Below are 19,123 nucleotides of genomic sequence, written 5' to 3'. Positions count from 1 at the left end.
TAAAAGTTCTTTGCGTAAATCTCAGCATAACCTCATGTTGTCAGACAGGGTACATATATTCTGACAGCATCCATGGATTTCACTGGCTTTATCATGATGATAAAATATACACACAAACAACAGATATTACCAGGGCTGAGGCAACTGCAAGGCAAGATTGTTTGTCTTTTAAAAGAAAAGAATGATAAAAATACAAAAACTTTAGAAAGTAATCCTGTTTTGTGGAACATCCAATCCATTTGGCCTCCCGTGCACTGTTACCTTGACGTAAATTACTCTTTGAGGGTAATTAGTTGCTCTGATAAGGCGGAAATCCCCATCATCACTTTCAAGGGTTAATAACAATTATATTAATTAAATAGGGCAACATACCTCCGCTTTAGAATTTCAAAAGGGAAAAAAATGCACCCGGTCTGATTAGATTTCCTATTTTTGTTGGGGATTTGTTTCGTGTAATATCAGGCAGAATTCTATTTCATAAAGATTTTCAGTGTTGATACTCTCTTAAGTAGGCAAAGAGAACAGATTAAAAGAAGCAGGATTGGTGTTTTTTGGCAAGTCTTATAAATGCTTCTCCGAGATAACGCTTGAGGTGCATTGATGCTTGCTCAGCATTTGGAAACATCACGATAAATGCTGTCATTCATTTATTAAACTAGAAGCTGTCTAAGAAGAGAGTTATCCCATGGTTGCCCAGCTTTCTGGACCTCTCACAGCCAGCATCTTCTTTTTACTTTTCAATGGAATTAATTGTCTTCTCCTAATGTTCACTATAGTACTCATGCAACAGATTATCATTTTGTTTCTTTGTTCTCTTCATCCTTTTAAATTGTAATCTTTAGGCCAATGTTTCTCAACTATGCTGGGTGGGGAATTCTGGGAGATGAAGTCCTCACATCTTAAAACTTGCCAAGGTTGAGAAACACGAATTGGGCAGTCAAAACAGTAATGGTAACTTCAAATGAATGGTTTTTTTTAGCACATTTCCAACAATCCTTTTCCTTTGTACAATCAATATTCTTATGAATTCTAAATTGATTGTGCTTGCTCAACATGTTATATCAGAGCCGATTGAAAGCCAAATTATATGTTTACTGTAGGAACTCCAATCTTTTTGGAGCAGTGAGCACATTTGCCATTGTGATAGTATCTTACAGGCAGTTTTATGAAATGGTTGTCATAGTAAGCATGGTCAAAAAAATTGCCAATCACTAGAGGGCAAGTTGGTGCGTTTCTCAGCAATGCAGGCTTCTTCTTCTTCTTCTTCTTCTTCTTCTTCTTCTTCTTCTTCTTCTTCTTCTTCTTCTTCTTCTTCTTCTTCTTCTTCTTCTTCTTCTTCTTTTGGATCCAGATAAATGCAAAGCTGAACTTAAAACTCACCATAATATTTATTTATAAAAAATATTTCAGGGAATACATAGCAAAAGCATATCCAAAAATGTCCAAAAAACATTTTGGACATTAAGATAATTGGACGCTGTGCTTTATTTTGCTAGCTTCACATGCAGCTTTTAACTTTTAAAAAAAAAACTAGAATAATTTTAAAACAAATTCAGCCAGGTCATGGACACCAAGAGAAGTTACTGGGGCTGGGGCAGAAGTGCCCACAGGTATCTAAATCTTATTATATTGTATAAGCCCTGACACTATGAGTAAACGTGTGTGTGTGTGTGTAGCCAACTGTGGTTTATGCACAATGTTTATTCAACAAACTTCACAATCCATTCAAAGTAAAATGCACGATTTGATTGATTCAGTAAACTATGATCAAGTAATGATGGGTATGAATTTCACCAATCAATGTTTAAAACTGCTTAGCTTCACCAGCTGGCTAAAATAATAAAACACAACATAGGCTGCGTTCATAAAACATACTAAATCCTAATTTATAAGCGATCACAGCTAAGTTATCATAGCTTGCTAGCCATATGGCTTTTTCATAATCCATGATTTAATGTATCTTCCCAGCATCATCCAGGCAGCCCTGCAGTGATATAAAGCCTGTTCTTGTTATTATTTTGGAACAACCAGGGTTGGACAATTCTGGATGAATTATAAATCAGTAATTGGGTAAACATAATATACTGAGGAAATCAGGCCTTTTTGTTACAAAGTCTTTTCACAGTTTCTGTATTATTAATTACATAGCCATGGTGCAGCAGTGGTTATAATGCAGTTGTGGTTGTAAAATGAGGACCCAGGTTATTTGGGGGCAATATGTTGACTCTGTAAACTGCTTAGAGAGGATTGTAAAGCACTGTGAAGCGGTATACACGGTAGGTCTAAGTGCTAGTGTTATTGCTAAATGTTTGGACCCTTCCCATGCCATTATTCTCTGCTTCAATTTCAGTCCTTCTTTAGAAGAACAAATACAGAGAAAGAACATGATGACATGTGAATTACAACACTGAAATATCACAATGTAATATTTGCATCAGATGTTGGAACAGAAATACACTATTGAAGGGGTCATCAAACTGCGGCTCTGGAGCCACATGTGGCTCTTTCCTCCCTCTGCTGTGGCTCCATCACCGGTCGGCGCCACAATTTTGAGAGGAGCTGGGGGGGGGGGGGAAGAGAAGCACAGTGTGTCAGGAGAAGACTCTATGGCAAGGGGAGGGTTTTCCAGGTGTCTCCACAATTGATAGGGCTTTCGGTTATGACAGGTAGAGGAAAAAGTATGCCGCACTAGGAGGAGACTCTATGGTAGGGGAACTGAACTTCCGGTCAGCTCCAGAATTGAACAGAGGGCTTCCGGTTAGGATCTTTGTGCCTCCCGGCGTTTTCTTTTCTGTGGGAAATGGGTCCAAATGGCTCTTTGAGTGTTTAAGTTTGCCGACCCCTGCACTATTGGATGTTTTGTATGATGATATCATCCTAATTTGTTATGGACACCAGTAGGATGGAACTATCCAACTTTCTTTTCAAACTACTAGGGTTTTTTCCCTTTTCCTTTTTTTTTTGTAGGAAGTCCTGTGGAATCTTACTTTTAATTTGCCATCCCATTAATGGCAAAAACAACATTTTGACAGCAATATGGTAGAAATTTTAAGCACAGAAATGCAGAAGTATGGGCCATCAAATCCAGCAGGATTTACACCAGTGTAGATATGGACAAAAACTGTATTATGTGGCTTACAGCTATTTCTCTATGCACAAGGATGGAACAAAGAAGCTGTCTCAAGGAAGCAGAAATTTACTTTAGGTGGGGATAAATCTCAGTGCATCCTAGTGCGACCCAAACGCCGCTTGCTTACTCGCTGTTTCTCTCCCTGACTTTCTCTCTCACCGAGTTTTGTAGGGTCCACGTTGCAGTTCTATAAGCTACGGGAAAACGGGGGTAGCCACGCTACAAAGCGAAAGACGACACAGTGCGGACGCAGAGTTCCAAAAAAATGCACCGCTCTTCCTAAACTCTTCCTTTCTCCAGCAGGTGGCGCGAGCACACTAAGTCTAGCGTGTTTCGCTTGAAGATGGCTTCCGAGGCTTCCTTGCCCACCAGAAAGATGGCGGACCCCGCTCCGGCTCAATGGCATACCATCGATGACGGCGAAGTGTGGGACGTGCGCCAAACTCCCAAGCACGCCTTTCCTTATTCCGTGGTCCCGGGGCTGCGCCTCTATGGTGGCCGCCGAAGTCTCTTTGAAAGCCGAGGCTTAAGTGACGCCTGCGCCAGAATCCGGCTTGTCTCCCCGTTTCGACACCCCCCCCCCTTTCGAGCAGGTCAGTCGAACCTCCCGGATGGGAGCCCCGGAAAGGCGTTTCGGAGCATTGTCCCGATTGATGTTTGGGCCAAACAGGCTGGGTGGGAAGATGGGCTGCAGCCTCTTTGTTCGCCCGCGACCGGGCAAGGGGCTAGATGCGCTGCCTAGGAATAGTCTTGTCACTCAAGGCTGGTGCACGACCTTTTCAACTATCTGAAACTCTGGCCGGTCCTAATCCAACCAGCCTTGTGGTTGATCGTTGCGATCTCTTCGGGTGGCAAGTAAAAGCCAGGCAGCTTTCCCCAATTTGCTGCTTTCCAATCAGTTTCCGGAACTATACTATACAGGTAATCCTCGACTTGCAACAAACAGATCATTTAGTGACCATTCAACGTTGGTCTGCACTGAAATTTTTTCACACTTATGACCGTTGCAGCATTTCCCCCATGGTCACGTGATTTACACGGGTGTTTGCCAACTGGTTCATAGGTATGACGATTGCAGTGTCCCGGGGCTATGTGATCCTCTTTTTGTGACCTTCTGACAAGCAAAGTCAATGGGGAAGCCGGATTCATTTAACAACTGGGTCACTGATTTAACAACTGCATAGATTCACTTAACAAATGGGGCAAGAAAAGAGGTAAAATGGAGCAAAACTCATTGAGCAAATTTCTCACTTAGCAACATAAATTCTGGCCTCAATTGTGGTTGTAACCCTCTCCAGTTGCCATTACTGCTGTATTATACCTTTCCCCAGCATAATGCCCTCGGAGATAATAGTTCAACATATTAGTGCATTCCCTTGCTGCTACAATTGACAGGATGTGTGGTCTAGGCTTATGTGGGATGATTGTAGGATAGTAATGCCTCTTTTTGATCATTCTCTGTCCAAAAAATGAAATACATATTTTAGATACATCAGCTTTCTCTTCTGGGAAGCAAGGGCAGATGTGTAATTTCCTTAGAAATAGATCCAGGGGACTTGTCCTGTTAATTATCTATCAACTAGTCCGTAAATTGTCTGATCCATTTAATGCAATCGTTCAGATGAAGGTTTTGCTGAGTTGCATTACAACAGGCAGTTTGTATTTTTGAATATTCTTTTAATAAAAACACTTCCCTTTCAAGTAGAAAGATAAAGAGTTGGGGCAAAAGTCTGATTTAGTATTTTTTGTGTCTTTTTCTACATACTGTATCTGAAAGTTTCTGAGGGAGCAGTATTCATTCCATTTGGAGTGGTACAGGCTCTGGAACGAACTGCCATTTACTGTAAAATCTACTGAACTTTGCATTAAGAATGTATGAATTAAACCTCTGACAGAGTTAGATCTATTCTTGTTTCATTGGGTTAATCAAAAAATCTTCCTCCTTTCCAAGTTGGCTGCTTTCATACATAAAAGTAATATTTCACAAAATTTTATATGAGTGTAGAAGAATTTGAATTATGTATGCTTTGTGTTTCTGTTTTTCATATGCTGGTTGTCAAAAAGTCATCCTTTCAGCTTTACACAAGTCACAATTGTAGAGGAGAGGGGCTAGAATATAATGCAACTTAAGTAAGCATAGATGATATTGTAGCTTTTGAATTAAATGAGAATTTTTCTCAGTTAATTTCCATCATCTAACCATTTAAATATGAGCCAGCAGTGTGCAGCAGCTGCCAAAAAAGCCAACACAGTCCTAGGCTGCATCAACAGAGGGATAGAATCAAGATCACGTGAAGTGTTAATACCACTTTATAATGCCTTGGTAAGGCCACTCTTGGAATACTGCATTCAGTTCTGGTCGCCACGATGTAGAAAAGATGTGGAGACTCTAGAAAGAGTGCAGAGAAGAGCAACAAAGATGATTAGGGGACTGGAGACTAAAACATATGAAGAACGGTTGCAGGAACTGGGAATGTCTAGCTTAAGAGAAAGAAGGACTAGGGGAGACATGATATCAGTGTTCCAATATCTCAGGGGTTGCCACAAAGAAGAGGGAGTCAAACTATTCTCCAAGGCACCTGAGGGTAGAACCAGAAGCAATGGGTGGAAACTAATCAAGGAGAGAAGCAACTTAGAACTGAGGAGAAATTTCCTGACAGTTTGAACAATTAATCAGTGGAACAGTTTGCCTCCAGAAGTTGTGAATGCCCCAACACTGGAAGTCTTTAAGAAGATGTTGGATAGCCATTTGTCTGGAACGGTATAGGGTTTCCTGCCTAGGCAGGGGGTTGGACTAGAAGACCTCCAAGGTCCCTTCCAACTCTACTATTGTATTGTATTGTATTGTATTGTATTGTATTGTATTGTATTATCTATCTGGCCAGTGATTGCAAGAATTTTAAATACTGAAAACTTATATAAGTCCTTAGTGAGAATATGGAAGAGCTGAAGTCAAAACTGATTTGGATGAGAAGGGTAATTTATGAAGCTGATGAAATGTTGTCAACTGTATTTCCATTTAACAGGATGGAAAAAAAGAAATTTTTCATGAAATCCAGTGTTGCTGCCTCCAACCTCCTGAGGACATTACATTCTTTCTATGAATTTGGACATTTTTGTGATGTTACAATATACACAGACCAGCTGGGTAGCCAACAAGAATTTTATGTCCACAAAGCTGTTTTAGCAGCTTCTAGCAATTACTTTAAAAGCATTTTTCTCAATAATGAAATGAATAATGTCAAAAGCTGCACAGTCATCCTCCAGGATATTCATGCTGAAGAATTTGTCTCATTCCTGAAGTTTGTCTACACTGCAGAGTTAGAAATTGAAGTGGACAGACTGCACCAGTTCAAGGAGATCGCTAAGAGATTTGAATGCGAAGATCTGCTTGAAATTTTGGAAGAAATGAAGGTTGCAGGTGGAAACGTGGAACCAAATGTTATTTTGAAAAAAAGCAAAGGTGTTAGGTTGCCTGGGAATCTAACAGAACTTGGAGGAGACAAAGCACAGCATGATTCATCTCGTGTTTTGGCTGCTGCACTGATGAAGAAGAATCATTTGGGGAAAAGAACAACCCATTCAAAACCAGCCACCAATTTTGATGATATTAAAAATAGATGTGCAAACCCTAATGAAGATAGGATTGCAAGTTGTAATTCCAAAGATGAGTCAGCAACGACGTCTGAGCATAACAGTGAGGCTGACTGTCCTCCAATAAATGAGGAGGACTTGAAGGAAGCCCACATCACTTTAAGCAGGACATTGCTTGACCAAAACGATGAAAGTAGTTTGACGCTTTCTAAGGCCAAACTCAGAAAATCAACCTGCAATATACCAAAAGCCTTGCCAAGATCATATGCCTGTGACAAGTGTAATTATTTATTCCATTTTGCTGAGCAGTACCAATCACACATTGAACTGGAGCATAGCCCAAGCTTGGGAGTTAAGTATAGCTGCAATATATGTAGCCAACTCTTTCCCAGTTGTCACACTCTAAGGCAACACAGGCTCACTGTCCACAGCCGACAGGGGACCGTCCCTTGTTTGCTGTGTGAGAAAAAGTTTCAGTGCCAAAAGGATGTCAATGCTCATATGCGCACGGTGCATGAAAAGAAGCAGCATCCTCAACAGTGCCCCTACTGTGACAAAGTCATCAGCTCCAAGGGTGGCCTGACAGTTCACATACGAACCCACACAGGAGAGAAGCCTTATAAGTGCCAGTGCTGCCCAGCCAGTTTTGCTCAGAGGTCAGCCTTCACCACTCACGTAAGGTAAATCCTTTTTTTTTAAATGCATAAAAAGCAAGACAACCATACCAAAGAGAAGTTAGCTTGTGAGCTTTTTAGCTTTTGATTTTGTAGCAGAGTTCCTACCGTGTTTCCCTGAAATAAATGCTTGGCCTTATTTTCGGGGAGGTCTTATTATTTGAGGGGTTGCAGGAGGCGGTGAGCGTGGTCACCTCATGGCTGCTGCTGCGTTGCAATATTTTCAGGGAGGGCTTATTTTCAGGGGAGGGCTTATTTTAGCGCATGCACTCACTAGCCCGATTGGGCTTATTATCCAGGGAGGTCTTATTTTCAGGGAAACAGGGTACATTATGCTCAGCCATAATGGAGCTGGTTTGGTTTTGGCTTACTGTGGGGGTTTTTTGGTATAAATTTTATTAAAAATTGATAAAGAACATAGAAACTAACCCAGAGTAATAAAGTTATTCATAAGATGACTAAGGAAGTAAGGAAGAGTATCAGAAAGCAAAGAAAGAGAAAAGAAAAGAAATGTAAAAAGAAATACCCTGTTTCCCTGAAAATAAGACCTCCCTGGATAATAAGCCCAATCGGGCTTTTGAGTGCATGTGCTCCCCAAATATGGTAAAATATCCCTTCAATGTGTTTACATTTCCAGTGGAGATTCAAAGTACTTTTATATATTCTAGAAGTTCCTGTTTATAATGATATATCATCAGTGGTAGGTTGCAAATATTTTTATTACCAGTTCGAGCGCGCTCCTGTGTGGTCACTCGTGCAACGCTCCTGCGCGTCCGGGCAGGTGGGTGGGGCCTCCCGCCGCCTCTACTAGTCCGGACAAACCGGAAGCAACCCACTACTGTATATTATTTTATAAAAATTCTCTTTGAAGCTAGAACATAAAATACAGCTAATCCCCAACCTACAACCAGTCACTTTGCAATTGTTCAAAGTTACAGCGGACTAACGAACCAGTCTCAAAATTTTGGCTGCTGTAATAACTTCCCCCTCATTCCTCCCACTGGGCCCTACACCCTCCTTCTCCCAGGGGTGGTATTCACTTACCTTCCCTACTGGTTCGCAAATGTGAGCATGCATTTCCGCCCACTTTTGGGAGATAATAAAGTGTGTCTTATGGAGCAAAAAATGCGGTAATTCCCATCAGAAGTCCGTTTTTTGTTTCCTCAAAAATGTCAATGTGATTTCTGATATATGACGGAGAGGGGCAACCTGTGTGACAGCTGTGGTTCCTGGAAAGTCCATTTGTAATTTTCAGAGCCGCCTCAGTGGATAGGGCTAAAGATTTTGTAACTCCTCATTTTGAGAACTTGGGACAAAGTTATTAGGCAAAATCAGGCTGATGGCTCTCATTTGGGAAGATATTATGTGCAAATGGCTTTTAAAAGTTTCTGTAAAGCTCAAAGAACCATTTTCCTATCTATAAATTCTTTTTTCCCAATAGAAAGATACACGAATCCATGAAAGATGGGAAACGCATGCCAGCTTACTGGGCAATAGTTCCACCAGCAGAGAAAGTAGATGTGATAGATAATAGAATCAATGCAAGTAATAAAACACAACTCAAGGTGCCAAATAATGATCTGCCAAAGGAAATACTTGGCAAAGCTACTCAGGAGCCTGAGGGAAAATCTAGTAGATCTCTTCCAGAGGAAGCACAATCTGACAACCAATCAAACAAGGAGCTGGGACTAGGTACTGAAAATAATACTAAAAAGGAGGAAACTTGTAGACAAGGGACTGTGGAGGAGAAAGGAAATGGAGAAAGAGTTTGTGAAGCCGGTGTATGCAGCAATAAAGACAACGAGGCCTTCTCTTCAGATGATAATTACAGTGAGGACTTAAATGTTCATGATACAGAAGACCCTGAATGGGATATAAATTGCAAAGTTAACAAGAGCAAGGCCATCCCGACATCTTCTTACATCATAACTTGTACCAAATGCACGGAGAAGTTTCCGTCACGAAGGAAATACGTCATCCACTGCAAAGAAATCCATCATTCCTTGCCCGGGAAAGTCTATCAGTGTGATGTTTGCAGCAAATCCTTTGCAAGTCACAACAGCTGGAAAGAGCACCAAGCCTGCGTGCACACAGAAGACAGGAAGTTTGCCTGCACCCTGTGCAACGCCACTTTCAAAAGGAAGAGGGATGTGAGGACTCACTCTGTGAGGAAGCATGAAGGTCGAGTGAAGCGGCCCCTCTGCTCCGTCTGTGGGAAAGTCCTGAGCTCCAGAACAGCCCTTGTCTTTCACATGAGGACCCACACAGGAGAGAAGCCATATCAGTGTGGCATTTGTAGCTCAAGGTTTGCTCAGCCAACACAGCTCAAGATTCATACCAGGTCAGCTTCTACTACCTCTTCCTTTTCTCCAAATGTGTTTTATTTTAAAATGCTTATATATGTGTATGTATGTATGTATGTATGTATGTATGTATGTATGTATGTATGTATCTATCTATCTATCTATCTATCTATCTATCTATCTATCTATCTATCTACTGTATCTCTATCTATCTATCTATCTATCTATCTATCTATCTATATCTATCTATATCTATCTACCTATCTATCTCTATCTATCATCTATTTATCTATCTATCTATCATCTATCTCTCTATCATCTATCTATCGATCATCTATCTATCTATCTCTATCTGTCTATCTATCTATATGACTCTGTGGGTGGGTGAGTGTTCCAGCATAACTCTGGAACGCCTTGAGCAGTTTCAACCAAACTTGGTACACAGATGACTTACTCTCTGGAAAAAAATACTGTGGGGGTAAGAAACCCCTCAAACCCCTTGGGGGGGGGGTGTTTAAGATACAGCCTGTTGTGTCTTAAAATGGCTTCTACTCTACTGCCATAAAATGGCTTCTACTGTGCAGCACACAGTGGAGTTGCCATGATAATGGCTTCACAGTACTCCAAAAGGGGGCTCCCTCTGGTAAGGGGGAAAATCTGACATTAGAAACTACGTATGGTGCAGATATTTCCTCCCTATAAATAAATACCCGGGTCACACTGGGTTATCAGCTAGCTTATTATATAAATGGAATATTTCCATTTATTTTTTTAAAGGCAGAGCCTTAAGATACGTTACTTGCACATGGCCCTATGCCCACCTCTTATTAAACTGAATCTGAACCAAAACAGCAATTCTCTCCCTCCCCCCTGCCCCATTTTAATAGAATACTATTTCCTTGAATTGGTGATTTATTTTCTCTGTTACTTCTCATGAGCGCTTAAACAGGTAGAAAAATAAGGACTCTTTATTTCATCATTCGAGGTTTTCAACGCCAGCATTGCATCTACCTTCATTTTGCCCTAGTCAAGAGAGTTATGTGATACTTCCTATTGCTCTGTCTCCACTCAAAGCCCTGGAATTGACTGCTGCAAAGTTACTGCCTAATTTCTAATATGATAGAAGGCTGTTATTAAATACATAGAGGACAATGAAATAAACTCTGTGGATTTAATTAGAATTTTATTTGACTACAATCAAATACTGTTGTTTTAATCTAGTATAAGTTAAAATGGAATGAAATCAGCTTTTTTGGGGGGTGGGGTGCTTGCTCCACCCAGCTTCCCAATCATCAGTTTAAAAGTCCTTAAATGTTATGTGCCTCTGAAAAAAAACCGGGAAATTATTTTGTCCAAATCGTTGTGGAGGCAGCTTCTTGGTATCAAGTTGCTTTCTTGCATACTTTTGGTTTGCAGTATAAGGTCTTGATGAACCCCTTGCAAAATTTGCAGTGAAATTTGGTTCTAAATCGTTTGGACAGCATTTCCATATTCCTCTGAATGCAGGTCACACACAGGTGAAAAGCCATATATCTGTGAGGAGTGTGGGGCATCTTTTGCTGATAAAGGCAAACTTAACGGCCATAAGAGGACACATACAGGTAAGGCTTAAATTAATTTCCTGAACATGAAAAGGGCAAAATTTACATACAAAGAAGGGATATTATATTCTCTTTTAATGAGAAGAAAATCAGTACAGTAGTAAGATATCTTGATTCAAGCAATTCAGCATGTTCTCCGATAGCCACATGGAGAATTATCTGGGGCAGACTGCAGGTGTGTACACATTCCTGGTTTCCTGCTGCTTGTAACAGTGGGAAAACAGATCAGTTCCTTGTTGTGGCCCGCCAGTGGCCAGCAGAACTGGTGGCAGACTCAGACAGTGAGGAGGTTGGGGAGGAACATGGGTCAGTCCTGGATTGTGGGGAAGGCTCTTGACGAGTGCTCTGCATTGGAGGCAGAGAGTGGGCCAGAGCCGTATGCCAGTTATCAGCTGCCTTCGGAGTTGGATATCAGTGGGGCAGAAGAACAGTTGGAGTGTGCGCATACGCAGAGCTGCCAGAAGAAGGGAACACCTAAGAAACAAGGGTCAACTTGGGAGTAAGGCCACAGTTAGACGGTGAATGGCCCCTCCCATTGGGAATAAAGAGGAGCGAAAGGGGAATGAAGTTTGCAGGAGACAATTTACCGTATTTTTCGGAGTATAAGACTCACCTTTTTTCCCTCAAAAAAGAGGCTGAAAATCTGGGTGCGTCTTATACACTGAATACAGCATTTTGGGCCTCCCGAAACCCTGCCCCTCCACCAAAATGGCTGTGCAGAGCCTGTAGGAGGCTTTCAGAGAGCTCCTGGGTGCTGGGGAGGGCAGAAATGAGTGAAAAGGGCCGTTTTTTGCTCAATTTCCCCCCCCCCCCAGCCCCCAGAGTACTCTATAAGCCTCCTAAAGACTATGCATGCAATATTTTTGACAAAAAATGGGCCTGTTATTGTGAAAAATGGGCCGTTTTTGTTCATTTTGGGGGGGGCATCCCCCCAGGAGCACTCTGCAAGCCCTCTAAAAGCTATTCATGCCTTTTTTTGGAAAAAATGGGGCCATTTTTGGAAAAAACGGGGGCATTTTTGCGAAAAACAGGGCATTTTTGGGAGGTTTGCAGAGTGCAAAAAAAAATTTTTTTTTAAATTTGCCTCTTCAAAACTTGGTGCGTCTTATACGCCGAAAAATACAGTAGTTCAATTCATTAGGGTGAAGATCTGTTCCTGACTTCTTGCCAAGAATTGTCTGCCTCAGAGTGGCGTTTGGAAGATATGTGCCTGGCAGCTCTCCAAGCCTGATAAAGCTCTGTAGTTGTGAAATCTCTCGAAAGACTGTTCGCAGGGACAGGAGAGGAATTCACTTTAAACTAAATAAAAGGGGTTTTATCGGGACGGGGAGTCGGCTTCATGTTTTTGGGAAGCCTAGGTCAGAACATTCCTCATTGGAAAGTTTTTGGGGTTTTTTTGCCAACTAGGTGGTCATGACAAGGTTCCCTACAGTTCCAAAAACCTGCATATAATGTAGGCGAGGGAGGTTGGAGGTTGGCGACTCAATTTCAAGCTGTTACATTGCAACTTTGCATACCGTTAGTCCAACAGCCTGCTGCATTGCAGAGTTCCTTCAGGAGAAAAGGATTGCTTAATTCTTCCCCGGAAATGTCACCTTTTCTTTTTGCAGAATTTTAGGAGAAATGAAGGAGTAAGTTTAAGCTCCCTCTGTCCATTGCATGCTTTTGTTTTACCGACGGAATCATTTGCAGAAAAGAAAAGGTTTTCAGATGACATTTATTCAGTGTAATAGAAGAAAAAGAAACAGGAAGAGTACCAATAGTCCTTGCTTACCGACAATCCTTGTTTAATGACCATATTTAGTTACACAGTGTAAAAAAAAAGCTTTGCATGCAACCAATCCTTACATTTGTGACCATTGCATTGTCACATCACATTATCGCACCTTGCAACTGGCTTTTACAAAGCTGGCTTTTATAAAATGTGAAGTCGTGTCTTGTGATGTTTTGCTTAACAACATAGTGATCCGCTTAACAATTGAAGGGGACCTGAGATGATAAACCTATCATGGTTCTGTGATGCTTCATTTAGTGACCATAGATCTTAGCAACAGAGTTGCCAGTCCCAATTGTAGTTGCTGAGTGAGGATCATAGGTAGTTGTTGACTTACGACCATAATTGAGCCCAGAATTATGGTAGCAAGTCATGCCAGTCATTAAGCAGCTCATCATGTGACTGCATGGTTTTGGTTTTTTGCATGGTTGTTAAGTCCTTAGTCCATAATGGGCCTTGCTGGAAACCAGCCAAAATTTGTAAATTGCAGTCCTGTGACGAGGGGAGAGGGGGGACGGCACTGCTAAAAGCTGTAAATGCAAGTTGGTTGTCAAGAGCCCAAAATGCAATCACATAACCAGGGGAGGGAGGGGTGGGCAGGCCGTCCGAACTTCAAATCTGTATCATAAGTGGCTTTTTCAGGGTCTGTCCTAGTTTTGAATAGTTGCTAAGTAATCAATTGTATGTCAAGGACAACTTGTATAATATGCAAGTATATAACATTACAAATAAGCCCTTGGTCATGCGGGATACAGCAAACTGACAGAATTTTCAGATTCTTCATGACTTCACAAGGTTTCTCAGTATTATGAAGAGTAAAATGCTTTATTTCTGAAAGGTTTTTAATAATCACCGGGGAGGAAAAGAGAAATATATTAAGAAAGCTTGAGAAAACATTATTTTGAAAATCTCTGACGGGTGATCCTTAATTTGGATGATCCTGCGTTGGATTTGAAATACTCATTCAATTATCCCTTGTCTGTCTTCTGCATAATGTTGCTTACAATAAAAGAATATAGCAATGGCTATAGTATATACATGTATATGTATGCATATATTTCCTTTACAGGAGAACGCCTCTTCAGATGTGATGTGTGTGGAAAACATTTTGCTACCAATGAATATTTAAAATGTCACAAGCGTTGTCACATGGGAGCTAAACCATACAAGTGCGATGTATGTGGGAAAACCTTTGGATTGAGAGCTTCATTAGCCCAACATACTAATGTTCATGCAGGTACGGAAGAAATGGTGTATTGGAGAGATGAATATGTAAAACAGATTTCTGGGGTTTACTGTTCACAGTTACCATAAATCCTATAAGTGTATCATGTGAAGAAAACTAGGATCCCCATAGTTTTCCTGTTGGTTTAAAAAATAATGACTTTCTGTTCATTAATTGCACTGAAAATAATTTAATTCACAAGCCAAACATCTATGCATCTATGCAGAGGCAGCACAGTGGTTAGAATGCAGTATTGCAAGCTAATTCTGCCAACTCCCGGCAGTTCAATTCTCATTGGCTCAAGGTTGACTCAGCCTTCCATCCTTCCAAGGTCTGTAAAATGAGGACCCAGATTGTTGGCGACAATATTCTGCCTTTGAAGCACTGTGAAGCGGTATATAAATTTAAGAGCTATTGCTAAGTGCTATGCCAGTCCAATACATATGCAAGCATGATCTAGCCTAGGGTTGTCAAACTCCCGGCCCTGGGCCAGATGCATCACATGCTGCCCATGCCCAGTTTAGCAAAGGAGGAAAAAGTCCCATAGACGTGAGTTTGACATTCCTGATCTAGCCTGTCCTCACCTCTGCAGGTCACAAAGGTCAAAAAGCAAGCTAGACGTATGTTTCTAACATTTTGACATTAGGATTTGGAAATAAACTAGCATTGGCTCGTTTCTTCACATTCATTTTCTTTCCAGAGACTCCTCCTTATTTCTGTGAGCAGTGTGGAAAGACGTTTACTCAGCAAGGAGCCCTAAGACGTCACCAGCGTATTCACACTGGAGAAAAGCCATACAAATGCAGGGCTTGTGAGAAAACCTTCACAGATATGTCTACCCTGAGGAGGCACGTATTGGTATGTTCAGTGTTTTGTGCTATAAATTTTGTCTGCGGGAATAGGTCGGTTTATGTCCTGAGGTCATTAAATAGTTCTCTCGCTGAGGGTTTTTTTAAGCCATGCATGGCATTGCAGTCATCTTTCATTCTTCTGTCACTTTGTGCATTGTGGCACAGCTGCTGGGGTAGGGAGGGGAAAGAAAAGGCACCTCTGCATGGGCAGAGAAAGCTTCAGTGATTTCTGCCCTGTTTCCTTATAATACCTACAACTCTGTAATGCACAAGGACTACACAACTTTGGAAAGACGAAGGGCTAACAGCACCCACACGGTTTGTGGTTTCAAAGCAGTTTTGAAGTTAACCTTGGGTTAGATCAGCATTTTTGAAACTTAGCAACTTTAAAATATTTGGGCTTCAATTCCCAGAATTTCCCAGATAACATACTGGCTGGAGAATTCTAGGATTTGTTCCACATATCCTAAAGTGCCACATATCTTAAAGGTGATTGTTAGACTATTCAATGTAGGAGAGGAAACTCTGTAGGAAGGATAATACACTTGTCTCACTGTAGCTAAATAAAGAATGTAAAATCTTAGTCACTGAACTGCAAATGCTTTATTTTAAAAATCAACAAGCTAATAAATAAAAAAACTGATTCAGATTTCATTTTTTTAAAGTTAATGACCCTATTTACGGAGGGATTTTAAAAATACGTTTTTATGTTTGACAAGCCAAATGAGGCCAAATGAGGCCTTGAATAATGAAGTATTTCTTTTTTCTTCTGTCATAGGTCCATGATAGGAATGCTCACTGGAGAAGTTTCTTAATCGATCTTACTATCAAAAAGGATCATAACTGGTCCAAAATAGAGGCTATGTCTACTACTTGTATGGAAGAGAATTCTACTACAGTTTTGTCTGACTGCCAAGAGAAATGCTACACTTCAGAAAACACAAATGTAAAACAACTAGAACAGATACCAGGCAGTAGTAATGTGAAAGAATCTGAACCTACCCTTATGCTTTTATAGCTGTCAACAATTAAAAGTTTAATATGGCTATAAACTTATATTGTTTCGATTTTTTTCCCTGTATAGGAAGATTCTCCAAATGGCTGTAGGATCCACAAATAGATATGGCGTCAGATATGGAATGTTTTCTAAGTGAGCTCTTTCTCTTAGCATAATTACTGATGTTTTAAACAGCTTTTGAGGACCAGACAGACATGCAATAAATAACAATAAGTAGAATTCTCTTTAAAAGAAACATCTTATAAAATAGGGACGGTCTTGTATTGTGCTTAGATGTAAATGCATATTAAATAAAAATGGTAAATGTTAAAAGTTTTACTACTCATTTGAAGACATGTTTGTTTCAGAGTGCAATAATAAAGGCAAATCCACCAACTTTGCTACATTTATTTGCTCACTTTTACTTGTACATAATAATAAAAATGCAAACCTGTATCCAGTAGTAGAAAACATACATAGCTCCAGGTTAAATTGTTGAATCCAACTTCTCTAAGCTTGTTTTGCCTCCTACAGATGTTTTATAAACGGTCTAAGTAACATCAGCGCCTAGAGAAGTGAAGTTCGTTGGGGGTTTATTTATGGTAGTTTGCTCTATCAGCCTTGGTGAAATGTTATCTAAAATTCATGGTAATAGACACAATATAGGAAGAGAAGCAGAAAAAAAGTAATGTGACCTATTCTATTACAGAAGTGTAAGGTTTTATAAGAAGTTAATTCTTAAATTATATGTGTAAGTGATACTTTTGGGTACATTGTAGAATTACATAGTCAGCTATTGCCTAGCGTGAATGTTGCCTGGGAAAAAGGGATTAGGGAAAAGGGTGCGTGGAAAAATCTGAAGGACATAAAAATTGCAGTTATAAGTAAGAGATGACTTATGTTGGAAAATACCGTGTTGGAATGAAAAGAGGACAAGGTCATGAAAGCCCTTGAAGATAAGAATAAGGCATGTTTTGCTGGATTTGGGGAACAGGAAACCCATGCAAAGATTTAAGAAGGAGCAGCATCTGATTAAAGCAAGATAAGTTAGTATTTATGAAGTGTTACATAAATAAGAGAAGCAAACAAATAGAAAAATAATAGATTGCAATAGTTCAGAGCAAGCATTCTGTGGAAGTGTAAGAACTCCGAATCTGAAAGTGTAAGACCACCAAATCTGAAAGAATGAATAAAGATTTTTTTTTGGGGGGGGGGAGATTTTCTTATAGTGATACTTGTGCATTTGGAGCACCTTTAAATAGAGTTGTAACGTACAGAACAAAAAATGGATAATTTATACGGTAATAATGCAAGGGTGCTTCACACCCTACATTTAAAATGTTTTATATAACTAAGCACTTACACTATTTAGCAGTAGTTATATTAGTAGTTATATAAACAGAGAATTGGGATCCAGTCATTTCTGTTCCTTTCTGATCTCTATTTTTTGAGGTATTGTTTTTAGGGCTGCTGTGCTCTGTACAAATGCAAGCAATTGTGAAAAGAGGCACTAAATTTAGTGCTTCCTGTGCAACTATTTCACATATTTTGCGTTGTAAACAAATTGAGGGAGTTCATATTCATGATGTTAGACTCTTATTTAAGTTTGCTGATACAGTAGAACCTCGGGTCACGAACGCTTTTGACCACGACCAAATCTGTTGCTTACCAAAAAATCTGCTAAATGTTTCGCTCTGGTCATGAACACATCCTCGGGTGGCAATCAAACACAGCTGCAGTAATTTCCCCTTCTGCACCATTTTTTTTTGGGTACACGCATGTGAAGTCAGTCTTGCTTCCGGTCACGACCAAATTGGGTTGCAACTAAAGTCCTGGAATGGTTCCACTCAGAGGTGGTATTCAGCAGGTTCTGACCAGTTGTGGAGAACCAGTAGCAGAAAATTTTAGTTCGGAGAACCAGTAAATACCATCTCTGATAGGCCTCACCACCATCTATTCTCTGCCTCCCGAGTCCCAGCTGATGGGGAGGAAATGGGGATTTTGCAGTAACTCCCTGCCACACCCACCAAGCCACACCATGCCCACAGAACCAATAGTAAAAAAAAATTGAATCCCACCACTGGTTCCATTGTATTTTACTTTTCAGTTGGGTGATTTGCATGCTAGTGATTTGCATTCCCAGGAGAGTAGGTGGAGCCCTGAAAAAGTTGCCATTTCTCTTGTTTAAAAAGTTACTCATCTTTTACAAGATGTATTACTTTTAGATTTATCAAAGTTTACTACTTTGTCACTTAGCAGAGATACACATGTTAAACTCAGGTTAACAAAACAGAACATGCAGTGAACGCCATATGTTGTCCAGTTTATCCCCCGATGTTGCAAAGTCAAACCATCCATTCCCATTGTAGTCTAGCCAAGTTATTGAGTGAATCCAACTATATTTTAAACCCGGGTTTACAATTACTATTCTTGGAAGGGTGAGTGGTAAAAGAAAACAAAGTCTCCAAAAAAGAAATAGGTGGCTAGATACCATCAAAGCCAACACCAACCAGAACATAAAACTGAAGGAAGCCATACAAGATGAGAAAATGTGAAGCTAGCCCGTAGAATCCCTAAAAATCAGACATGGTGAAAGCCTATCATCATCATCACCATGCTATGTATAGTCTCAACTGGACATGGGCAAGCCAGATGCCACTGCCCTATTTTAGAAGATTGTTTGTGTGACCACTTTGAAACTGGTTAGCATAAGACTATACACAAACAGCAAAATCAAATAATAATCTTTTTCATATGGTATTGCGGCTATATCATTTAGTAAATATTCAAAGTTACAATGGCAATGAAAATGTGTTGTATGACCCTTTTTCATACTTATGACTCAGTGGTGGGTTGTCAATTTTGTTACTACTGGTTCGGGCGTGTGACACTTCTGCGCATGACCAGAAGCGTCCGGGTAGGTGAGCGGAGCCTCCCACCACTACTACCGGTTCGGCCAATCTGGGCGGAACTG

At 40.4% G+C, this 19,123-nt stretch overlaps 1 protein-coding gene across 2 annotated transcripts; it reads left to right on the top strand.

The window, feature by feature from the left end:
* The first annotated feature begins 3,505 nt into the window (after positions 1–3,505).
* LOC309386223 (uncharacterized protein) lies at positions 3,506–16,545 on the top strand. 2 transcript variants are annotated; one of them, XM_081941360.1, is made up of 7 exons: positions 3,506–3,723; positions 6,157–7,404; positions 8,840–9,739; positions 11,208–11,302; positions 14,146–14,313; positions 15,002–15,149; positions 15,931–16,107. In XM_081941360.1, exons 2-7 carry the CDS (start codon positions 6,158–6,160, stop codon positions 15,965–15,967), a joined length of 2,595 nt encoding a protein of 864 aa, XP_081797486.1. In that variant the 5' UTR covers positions 3,506–3,723; position 6,157; the 3' UTR covers positions 15,968–16,107. The 2 variants fall into 2 exon arrangements, with proteins under 2 accessions (XP_081797486.1, XP_081797485.1); XM_081941359.1 differs by lacking the exon at positions 3,506–3,723 and having other exon boundaries at positions 15,002–15,159; positions 15,931–16,545.
* Positions 16,546–19,123: the final 2,578 nt, after the last annotated feature.

This window comes from Natrix helvetica, assembly GCF_964273705.1.
Source record: "Natrix helvetica genome assembly, chromosome: 2".
Classification (NCBI taxonomy): Eukaryota; Metazoa; Chordata; class Lepidosauria; order Squamata; family Natricidae; genus Natrix; species Natrix helvetica.
This window is presented reverse-complemented; position numbering and strand designations above follow the sequence as displayed.